This window comes from Mustela erminea, chromosome 20, assembly GCF_009829155.1.
Source record: "Mustela erminea isolate mMusErm1 chromosome 20, mMusErm1.Pri, whole genome shotgun sequence".
NCBI classification, from domain to species: Eukaryota; Metazoa; Chordata; class Mammalia; order Carnivora; family Mustelidae; genus Mustela; species Mustela erminea.
In genome coordinates, this window is record NC_045633.1 from 31,152,434 (window position 1) to 31,164,657 (window position 12,224).

At 43.1% G+C, this 12,224-nt stretch overlaps 1 protein-coding gene across 1 annotated transcript in view; it reads left to right on the top strand.

Moving 5' to 3' along the window:
- The first annotated feature begins 8,247 nt into the window (after positions 1-8,247).
- Positions 8,248-12,224, top strand: part of LOC116581214 (cytochrome P450 3A12-like) — a 56,344-nt gene continuing 52,367 nt past the window's right edge. The window contains exon 1 of the mRNA XM_032328302.1: positions 8,248-8,589. Within this exon, the coding sequence (XP_032184193.1) occupies positions 8,519-8,589 (71 nt within the window). The 5' untranslated portion in view covers positions 8,248-8,518. The remainder of the gene's footprint in view (positions 8,590-12,224) is intronic.

Here is a 12,224-nt window from a genome sequence, read left to right on the forward strand (position 1 = left end):
AGTACTACAGCTCAGACACCCATGAGTTCCTGAAGAAAGAGCGGCCCACAGAGCAGAGACCCAGCAGACCAGTGAGCATCTTCAGGAACAGGAGGAAGGGATGGAGCATCACCGGAGAGGTTACTGTGAGAGGAACCCAGCATCCCCTCTTGGATATACTTGCCAAGGAGGCAAACCTGAAAAGAAATCCCCCAAATTGTGAGACAGACCTGAATAAAGGAATATCTACCCCTAATTTGTAACTGGTGTATAATCTTCTACAATGTAATGGCCCTGAAAGCAATAAAAAAGCAATACAAAAGAAAGCACAAGCCAGGATTGGAGTCACTGGCCCCCAACTCCACCTCACAACAAACAACTGTGGATCAACCTATCCCAGGGAGGGAACCTTTCAAGAGTCTGTCTGAAATTTCCTGATGTGTACTAGTGAGTCATCTGCAGGATAGAAACCCTGCAAGTCCATCCCCCAGAATGAAGGTGTCCTGTCCTGAAGCAATGCTTCCTTTTCCCTTTGTTCTCTTCCTGCCCCACTCTCCTCCCTAGAAAGCCCTGCATTTGTACACATCCTGGGAGCATCTGTCGAGTTGGCAGGTGGGATGGTGTCGGTGCATGAATTGCTTAACAAAGCCGATTAGATGTTCAACTTGCTTGCTGGATTTTTTCCCCCACCAAAACCAGAGGCAAAGTAAGGAAATGTTCCAGACTGAACAAAAGAGACTAAACAGGGGTGATATGTAACTTCAGTGTGTGAGCAGTGTCCTTCTGCTATGAAGGGCATTATGGGGCTGTTAGGGAAATTGAAAGATCTGACTGTTATTTGCAAAATTGTCAGCTTCCAATTCCTGACTTTCATAGATTACAGGGGATTATGAAATACCATGTCAGCAATTACTCTGAGATGTATCAGGAACATAGTTCTTGGAAGAGACTCTTCTGGAAGGCTATGATTGTTTTCAGGAGGAGAGGGTCACCAAAACAGCTTGAGACTACACATTTCTCTCCGTTCTTTGTTGTTGTCTGACTTGTATTATTTAATACACACAGTGATTGAGAGATGGGGAACTCTGAGGCTGGAGCTCCTGGGGTTTGAATCCCAGCTCAGTCCAGGGCTGAGTCTAGACCAATCAGTGGCCTTGGGTAAATGAAGAAAAGATACCCCCTTTGCATAGCTGGGCCCACAAGGTTTGGGCCACATTTCAGCACCTGTGTGCCCCTTAGCTGAATGCCACTATACACAAGTTAGCCTGGGCTTTGTCATTATCTCAGGTCAGGTCCCTAAAAGTAGAGCCTGAGGTGGGGGTTCTAGAACAAATGGTCTACTAAGGCAGTGCTCTCAGGAGAAAGGATTGAGGGGAGCTAGGTAGGGCAGGACATGGAGAGCTCTGAAGTCAAAATTATATTACAGAGTTGATATCACTGTGAAGCAGTCACTGGTATTTTGTACCCCATCAGTGGGTCATAGACTTCCCTCCTGCCCCCAGAAGGCAAGAACTCCTTGGTGAAGTGGATTCAGTTTGGCCAAGGGCAATTCTCCAGAGAAAGGGGCAGTTTGAGCTCATAAGAGTGAATACTGCCAGCAACTGGGGATGAGTATGTTGCCCAGTGACTGGATTCTGGTACCCTCCTCCTCTATAGACACTTTTACGGGTAACCTGGAGTTAATTAGTTAACACCTTCCTGCCTTGGTACTTAGTACCTCAGATTGTGTAAAATAGGGGCAGAATACCAGTGCCTATCTGACGTGATGATGAAACCAGATGATGTGTATGAGGTCTTTGGAACACAGATCATGGAGCATGCAGTGAGCTCATAATCAATGTTGACCTTTACTTTCGTAGCTGTATTAGCCTCAGTCCTCTAGAGACCACGTTCATTTGGACATTTGGGCTCCATCCCTGTCAAGTCAATGTACAGAAATCAGTGGCTTTCTTATACACTAACAATGAAAATACAGAAAGGAAAATTAGAGAATCGATTCCATTTACTATAGCACCAAGAACCATAAGATACCTGGGAATAAACCTAAACAAGAGATAAGGAATCTGTACTCGAGGAACTACAGAACACTCATGAAAGAAATTGAAGAAGACACAAAAAGATGGAAGACCATTCCATGCTTTTGGGTCAGAAGAATAAACATTGTTAAAATGTCTCTACTGCCTAGAGCAATCTATACTTTTAATGCCATTCCGATCAAAATTCATTATGCCTCCATCAAAAAGGATGAATACCCAACTTTTGTAGCAACATGGACGGGACTGGAAGAGATTATGCAGAGTGAAATCAGTCAAGCAGAGAGAGTCAATTATCTTATGGTTTCACTTATTTGTGGAGTATAACAAATAGCATGGAGGATATGGGGAGTTAGAGAGGAGAAGGGAGTTTGGGGGAAATTGGAAGGGGAGGTGAACCATGAGAGGCTATGGACTCTGAAAAACAATCTGAGCGGTTTGAAGTAGCGGGGGGGTGGGAGGTTGGGGTACCAGGTGGTGGGTATTATAAAGGGCACGGATTGCATGGAGCACTGGGTGTGGTGAAAAAATAGTGAATACTGTTATGCTGAAAATAAAAAAATTTAATTAAAAAAATAAATTAAAAAAAATTCCACCAGTATTTTTCAAAGAGCTGGAGCAAATAATCCTAAAATTTGTATGGAATCAGAAGAGACCCCCGAATCTCTAAGGAAATGTTGAAAAACAAAAATATAACTGGCGGCATCACGTTACCTGATTTCAAGCTTTACTACAAGGCTGTGATCACCAAGACAGCATGGTACTGACATAAAAACAGACACATAGACCAGTGGAACAGAGTAGAGAGCCCAGATATGGACCCTCAACTCTATGGGCAAATAATCTTCGACAAAACAGGAAAAAATTTACAGTGGAAAAAAGACAGTCTCTTCAATAAATGGTGCTGGGAAAACTGGACAGCTACATGTAGAAGAATGAAACTCGACCATTCTCTTACACCATACACAAAGATAAAGTCAAAATGGATAAAAGACTTCAACGTGAGACAGGAATCCATCAGAATCCTAGAGGAGAACATAGGCAGTAACCTCTTCCATATCAGCCACAGCAACTTCTTTCAAGATATGTCTCCAAAGGCAAAGGAAACAAAAGCGAAGATCAACTTTTGGGACTTCCTCAAGATCCAAAGCTCCTGCACAGCAAAGGAAATAGTCAAGAAAACAAAGAGGCAACCCACGGAATGGGAGAAAATATTTGCAAATGACAGTACAGACAAAAGGTTGATATCCAGGATCTATAAAGAACTCCTCAAACTCAACACACACAGAACAGACAATCATGTCAAAAAATGGGCAGAAGATACGAACAGACACTTTTCTAATGAAGACATACAAATGGCTATCAGACACATCAAAAAATGTTCATCATCACTGGCCATCAGGGAGATTCAAATTAAAACCACATTGATTGGAGCACCTGGGTGGCTCAATGGGTTAAAGCCACTGCCTTGGGCTCAGGTCATGATCCCAAGGTCCTGGGATTGAGCCCTGCACTGGGCTCTCTGCTCAGCAGGGAGCCTGCTTCTCTTCCTCTCTCTCTGCCTGCCTCTCTGCTTACTTGTGATCTCTGTCTGTCAAATAAATAAATAAAATCTTTAAAAAACCCACATTGATTGACTTATTTTTATTTATTTATTATTTTTAGTTCCAGATAAATAGGTCAGTTATTTGTCAGTTGCATATAATACCCATTACTGATTACATCAAGTACCTTCCTTAATACTCACCACCCAGTGACCCCATCCCTGACCCACCTCCCCTCCAGCAACCCTCAGTTGGTTTCCTATGGTTAAGAGTCTCTAAGCATTTGTCTCCTCTCCTAATTTTGTCTTATTTTATTTTTCCCTCCCTTCCCCTACAATCCTCTGTTTTGTTTCTTAAAGTCCACATATGAATGAAACTGTATGATAATCCCCTTTCTCTGATGGACTTATTTTGCTTAGCATAACACCCTCTAGTTCCATGCAAGCTCAGATGTCCATCAGTAGATGAATGGATAAAGAAGAAGTGGTATAGATACACAACCACACACCAAAAGGATGGAATCTTACCATTTCCCTCCTTGATTTCTTTGCATTAATATTTATTTTTTAAGACAATGTGTTCAAATCAAGTGTGTTATTTGTATAATTACTGATAATTTGGCAATTTTGCCCTTAAATGGAAAATGTCACTCTCTTCTCTGGTCCTAGTCCTGCCTGGGAGTCCAACTGAATTTTCTCAAACACTGTGTTGGTAAAGAGAGAATGAGTTGTCCTTACTCCTACTGTTTGGTGCTTTTGTAGTTTAAGTTTGCTTGACCCACAAGGCCTTATGCTTATGGATCTGTTTAGAGAAAAAGTCTGCCCACTAGGAAAGGAGGACAAATGGGTTCTCATCCTAGAGTTTCTTTAGATCCTACAGAGGTGGGGAAAAGTGAGGTGTGGTTGTCTTGCTCTTTGTCCTGTGTTTACACAGCTAGACAGACACTGCAGGCTCCAATTAGAATCCAGGAAATGAAGTTTCTAAACATTTATGTCCTCAGTGGATCCTCATCCTCACGTGGAAAAAAAAAAGCCATTTACACATAATCGATAAGGAAAAAGGTCAATAGTCCACATCCAGTGAACTCTCACCTTTTGAGTTATGTTTCATTTAAAACTTGAACTCATGTCTTCTCCTCCTACTACAAGAAATGGCATTGCATCATTTGGGGTTACTCTAAAAACTCTTGTCCTGTCTCAGCCACCAGTTGAACTGTTTCTGAGTTCGGATTCAGTGAATCTTTCTAAAGGGCCTCTGTGGGTCAGGTATCTGGCTGGGCAAAGTCAACAGATAAACCAAATACCATTACGTTACGGCAGGTTTTGATTTATAACTTGATAGTTGTGTGGTTATTTGTTTAGTGTCTCTCATCTCTTTAGAGTGTCAAGTTCATAAGGCAAGGATGTTGACTTTTTAATATTTAGTGCTTGGCCCATGGACTGAATGCAGCAGGTATAGAACCCAAGCAATCCTGAATGACAGTGGGAGAGGAGCACACTTCCTCCAATGGCAGGAATGTCCACGGACCTGTCACTTACCTCACCACTGCCACACCAGTGTCAAGGCCCAGCCAACAACACTTAGATACCATCTGGTTATCCAGAAATGGCAAGATCAAGTTTGGCCTTACTGAAAAGAATGGGAGCTTGATTGCTTAGGAACAGACACATAATCTTGCTTTCATTTTTGTATACTTGAGATTGTGACCTGTGAAATTTGAATGTAATGCACAAATAATTCCAGAACAACACTGGCTCCTCTACCATGAGCAGTTTTCTTGGCTAGTAGAAATCAGGCCCAGCTTCTGAGAAGAGGCGCCATATGGGCTCATGATACAAAGGGATGGGACTATTAGACAGCCAGGGCTTGTCGCATCACTGACGTTCTGACAACCTGTCCATCTACACTGATATCTGAGCCTACGTCTTCCCTGAATGGTAGTTGATTCAGTTTTGACGAATATCTAGGAAGACTGAGAAAGCAGATGAATCTTCCACTATTGAGGAGGATGCATAGTTCCTTTTCTTTGGCTGTACATAGCTATCTATTAGATTCTTCTATTTTCATCCGGAATCATGTCTGAGTCTTAGTTATATTTCTACCCCACACATTAGAGCAGAGAATGGAAAGTACATGATGAGTATAGTGCAGGACAGAGTAGATGAGAGCCATGGGGTGTGTGGGGTGTTCTTCTGACACATGGTGTCTTCCTTCATACCTTCTGTACAACTCTGAGGATGCAAGTTTCCTCATGTCAGGCGTTCCCTTCTTGGGAAGGGTGGGGTGCAAAGATCAAGCCTCTGCTATCCCCTTGCAGACAAGGCCATTTGCACTGGGTTGGTGCTGGTTGCATATCAGCCCCCAGCAAAAACTAGCCTATCACTGTTGGGATAGATCCATCCAGCTGGGGCAGGTGGTGAGGTGACAAAGGCAGGTGGATGCTCAGATTAGACTTAGTTATGCAATCATCATAACTGAATATGCATTTTGGAGAAGGATGAAACCACATTAGTTTCCACAGATGCCTGATTTTCAAGTAAAATAAGAAAGGCTTGGGGGGCGCCTGGGTGGCTCAGTGGGTTAAAGCCTCTGCCTTCGGCTCAGGTCATGGTCCCAGGGTCCTGGGATCGAGCCCCGCATCAGGCTCTCTGCTCAGCAGGGAGCCTGCTTTCCCCTCTCTCTCTGCCCGCCTCTCTGCCTACTTGTGATCGCTCTCTCTCTGTCAAATAAATAAATAAATAAAATCTTTAAAAAAAAAAAAAAAGAAAAGAAAGGCTTGGTGTTGGTCGCCTGAGTGGCTCAGCTGGTTAAGCGACTGCCTTCAGCTCAGATCATGATCTTGGAGTGCTGCGATTGAGTCCCATGTGGGGCTCCATGCTCAGCAGGGAGTCTGCTTCTTCTGCTGACCTCTATCCTCTTATGCTCTCTCTCTCATTATCTATTTATCTCTCAAATAAATAAACAAAGTCTTAAAAAAATAGAAAGGCTTTGTGTTTAGGTGAGAGAAGTAACATGTCTAGATTATCAGATGACAGGAATCTCCCTAGTTTGTGTGTTCTGTGTACCTCTCTGCTGGGGAGGATAGGGAGGGAGATCCCACCCAAGAATACCCTTACTGCAATCCTGAATAGCTTGTGTCTTCCCTGCTAAGATGAGATGGAGTAAGAACTGTTCTGGAAGACCCCCAGGGAAGCTGCTGTGTGGGTCACCACGAGGTTAGGGACCTAGGTGCAGCCTAGGTCACGCTATTTCCTGGAGTGACCCTTATTGGGGAAAGGAAAGCACTGAATACTGATATTTCAGAGCACAGACATTTCAGTTTCTCTTCAAGTTTAATTATTTACACTATGTTCTTGTTATCAGTGGCTGTTGGAAACCCAACGCAGTCAGTAAGTCTCAGTTTCTGTATCTGTAAATAGGGATAATAGCATGACCTCATGGAATGGTGCCCAGTGAAGGTACCAAAAGGGGGAAGAAATATTTCAGAATTCCTGGGACTCTCTCTCTCTCTTCCTTTACCTGGGGATCATCTTCCAGCTTTCTATGTCTGTCCTTTGTTGCTATTCAAAATTTCTCTCAGTTATTTCTTAATTTTTTAAAAGATCTTATTTACTTGAGAGAGAGTGAGCACTAGAATGGGTAGACGGAGCAGCAGACAGAGGGAGAGAGAGAAGCAGACTCCCTGTCGAGCAGGGAACCTGATGTGGGGTTAAATTCCAGGACTCCAGGACCACAACCTGAGCCAAAGGCAGATGTTTATCCAGCCAAGTCACTAAGAGCCATTAACTATCTATTTGTAGGGCTCCATTGTCCCCTGGATTCCATAGGTATACCACATAATCCACAGTTTCTCAGGCCTTGTAGACAAAGAACATGGGTCACACTTATGATAATGAGCTGGTATAACTTCCAGACTATGTCTCAGATCTTTCCCATTAGGAATGTCGCCTGGTCACCAAAGACCCACAGGCAAGGACACAGGGAGCCCAGTAATTTCACCTCTACCAACTCAACTCCACCAACCTTTCTGGTTGTCCCCTGAGCTTATAGTGCTTCGAGGGGAACTAGGTTCATAATGTTGATGAGTACACAGACTGTGCCCTTGAGAAGCTCTCTGTAAGGCTAATAGATGTCCAGGGCCTGGAAGGTAGAAAAGGTAATAATAGAAGTGGGACTGGGGGACAGAAATTTCCCAGAGGATGAAGTGGTTATATCTGTTCAAAGATGCTGAGGAGGAAAGACTCTAACAGAGGGGATTCTATGGAGATGGGTTTAAAGGATGAGGAGGATCCTTGTGGAGGGTGTAAGGGGCATTTCTAGGCACAGAGTACTACATCAGTAAAGAGGTGTAGATCTATCCATTCTTGTTTGAAGGGTTTCAAGTATTTAGAGGTTCAAGGAGCCATGCCGACAAGGACAGGTTAGAAATCTAAGGACAGTGACTTTTTTTTAAATTTATTTGTTTGACAGACAGAGATCACAAGTAGGCAGAGAGGCAGTCAGAGAGAGGAGGAAGCAGGCTCCCTGCTGAGCAGAGAGCCCGATGCGGGGCTCGATTCCAGGACCCTGGGATCATGACCTGGGCCAAAGGCAGAGGCCTTAACCCACTGAGCCACCCAGGCGCCCCCAAGGACAGTGACTTTAATGAGTTTCTGTAACCTTTGAGATAACTGATAACACTGAGTTGTTTATTGATTTCTCACAAGGTATGAACTCTCAGAAGGTCAGACTTGGAGTGTCCAGGATGCTTTGTCAGCACTCATGGCTGGGGAGCACCTGTGGGTGGAGCTCAGGTGGCCACACTACTGGCTGTTGCTCCAGCCCTGCCCCCTTTTCAGTATATACATTCCAGCCTCACTGAATCACCGCTGGTGAGAGGGGAAGCTCCGCACCTACAAGCCAGCAAGGACTAACACACACTGCTGAACGGAAGCAGAGAGAATTCACAGAGGAAAAGTGGCCATGGACCTGATCCCAAGCTTTTCCATGGAAACCTGGCTTCTCTTGGCTACCAGCCTGGTCCTCCTCTATCTGTGAGTAACTATCACTGCCTCTGGAACCCTGGACCTGGGTTGCTAATCGCATCTACCCCATTTTCCTTTTCTGCTTTGAGGATCAAAAGAGTTAACAAAGGGGAAGTTGCTTAAGTGTTGGGCACCTCAAACATGTTAGGAACAGGTAAGGGGTTATTATTGACCTCACCATATCTGAAGGAGGAGTGGCCCCCTCACCCCAACTCCAATTGCTATAGCCAGGAGTTAGAGTGACATTATTTGCGTCTAGGGATGAGCTTCTGATTGACTAGCAGCTGGGACCTAGACTAATCAATCATAATTCAGCAGAGGCAGAGTAAAATCACCAGGTCTGGTGCTCTGGGGTCCTCAAGCCCTTCCCAAGCTGTGGGCATTCTGGAGGCTGAGGGAGTGGCTGGAGTCTTTGTCTTATTATTTTCACCTTCTCCTCTCTGTTCACTATGGAGAGCATGTAGAAGGACGGGGCCTGTGTCATTTAGGTGGTTCCTGCTCCCCTCCCTCTACTGCCAAGCACGATGTACACAAGGCACCTGTTGCAACTAGACTTACAGGGGGGCTGAAAATGCCTCACCTTCCTCTCACGACTTGGCTCTTCCTTCTTTCCTGCCCTTCTCCTGGCCAGAGCCTCCTCCCCCCATAATATACGTAATATATAATATATACATACTATACCCCTAAATGAGCATCTTTAGAGTTGAGAAGACATGGCAGATATCTTAACATTTTATTCATCTCACCTTTTCTTTCCAGGCTCTGGGAGGGTTTGCATCAATATGGAGATTTCTTTACTCATGATATGAAATCTGTCAGTGGACACGATGACTGAGCCCTGAAAGCCAATTTTAAATTGTTTTTACCTTTAACACCTAATGGATTTTAAATTGTTTTTGCCTTTATGTTATAGTACAGTAGGAAGAATCAAACCATCTATCAGAGGACTTCCTTTCAGTCGTGGGTTTTCCAGCATCATGGAACAGGTTGGGAAAGGACATAGTTTCACAGTGGGGGTAGAGACAGACCGTTGATGTCACATTTGACCTCAGTCTCAATTTCACATTCTTTAAGTGTAGGAAATCATGAGGATATGAACATATAATATGGAAACCTCATTTTCATTTCCTGAGAGAAAGGTTAGGAATGCCAGGTATTGTGGCAACACATATTCTGTGTGATAATATTTGGTGGGAGGGTGGAGGGAGAGAGAGAAGACTAGAATATATATTTGAGCAAATCATAGCTGAGAATTTCCCTGTTCTGGGGAATGAAACAAGCATTCGTGTCCTAGAGGAAGAGAGGAACCCCCAAGATCAAGGAGGGAGATTCCTTTCATACAGAGGGAGGAACATCAGAATAATGTGAGACTTGTCCACAGAGACCTGGTAAGCCAGAAAGGGATGTCAAGACACATTCAGCATACTAAATGAGAAGAACATGGAGCCAAGAATACTTTTTCTGGTTAGGCTGTTATTTCGAATGATGGAAAGCTAAAGAGTTTCCAAGAACAGCAAAAACTGAAAGAATATGTGGCCACTGAGCCATCCCTGCAAGAAATATTCAGAGGGGTTCTATAAAAGGAGAAAGACCCCAAGAGTGATATAAAAGAGAAATTTATGGAGACAATCTATAGAAATAAGAACTTCACAGGCAACATGATGACAATAAAATCATGTCTTTCAATAATCACTCAACATGAATGGACTAATGCTCCCATAAAATGGTACAGGGTTGCAGACTGGATAATAAGACAGGACCCATCCACATGCTGTCTACGAAAGATGCTAAAAAAGTCTCTACAAAAGAAAGACTCTACAAAAGATTCTAAAGAACTTATAGATACTTCCAGACTGAAGGTGAAGGGATGAAGAACCATCTTTCATTCCAACAGACCTCAAAGGAAAACTGGGGTAGCAATTCTCATATCAGACAAATTAGATTTTAAGCTAAAGACTGTGGTTAGAGATACAGAAGGACACTATATTATTCTTAAAGGGTCTATCCAACCAGGAGATCTAACAGCTGTAAATATCTGTGCCTGCAACTTGGGAGCAGCCAACTACATAAGCCAATTGTTAACCAAGGTAAAGAGATATATTGACAATAATATGTTAATAGTAGGAGATCTCAATATTCCATCTCAGCAAGAGACAGATCATCTAAGCAGAAAATCAACAAAGAAACAAGAGCTTTGAATGACACACTGGACCAGATGGACCTCACAGATATATACAGAGCATTCCACTCTGAAACAATAGAATACTCACTCTTCTCGAGTGCACATGGAACTTTCTCCAGAATAGACCATATACTGGGTCACCAATCAGGTCTCAACTGATACCAAAAGACTGAGATTTTCCCCTGCATATTCTCAGACCACAGTACTTTGAAACTGGAACTCCATCACAAGAACAAGTTTGGAAGAAATTAAAACACTGGGAAGCTAAAGACTGTCCTGCTCAAGAATGTTTGGGTCAACCAGGAAATCAAAGAAGAACTTAAACAATTCATGAAAACCAATGGGAATGAAAACACTCCAGGCCAAAACCTATGGGATACAGCAAAGGCAGCCCTAAGGGGGGGAATATATAGATACTCAATCCTCACTCAAAAAAACCCCAGAAAAATCCCAAATACAAAAACTATCTTTACATATTAAATAACTGGTGAATCAACAACAAATTCAGCCTGACCCATGCTCAAGGAGGGAAATAATTAAGATTAGCACAGAGATCAATGATATAGAAACCAGACATACAAAAGATTAATTGATATAGTTTAATTTCATTCTATTTAATAATAGGTTTTCTACTGAGAGAAGACTATTTACAGCATGTTCTTTCTGAACAATACAACAGGGTTGTTGGTTCAGCTTTTGTGACTATAAAGGTACATATCTAACCTCAGCCTTCTAGAGTAATGTTGGCATTATGAATTTGGTGTACCCATAAGTACTTCTATGGCCTAGATTGTATATTTTTTAAATACATTGAGCCAGCACATTATTTAAACCTCTCTGAACAGGTGAGTAGTGAGACTGTGAGCCAGTACTGATGTGAGAAGCATCCAGATAGGACCCTGGGATGGAGTAGGAGAATATTCCTCTTTCAGAGCAGACCTCTGAGAGATACTCCTTGATCCTGTCCTACAGAAGATTGTCGCGGGATCACAGGATTAGCATCTCATCTGCTAGAGGCCAAGAGAGAGAACCACTATATATACATCACACTATGTGAGGTCTGACTGGCAGTGGATCTGTCCCTGGATACTGTCACCACCAGGCAAACAATCATGTAGACTTAGAAGACACTGGTATGCCAGGTGTTACTGCCTATAGACAATACCTTCCACATGCTAGTGTAATGTAAAGGCAAGAAACATGAGTGGCTTTATTTTAACTCCCTCATTTGTACCAAAAGCAACATGACTTTACCAAGAAGAGGGAGACTGGAAACCATCAGAAAAATTTACCCAGCCCACCCTCTGCTCCTTCGTATGGAGCCATGTGAGTTTAGACACTAGACCACATCATTCCTTGGGTCACATCACTCACTTGCTTGGCCTCACTTGGGAGTTCATGGAGCATGTCAAATGTTCAGAAACAGGAATTGATAATTGGTGGTGGTGAGGCAAGGAAGGAA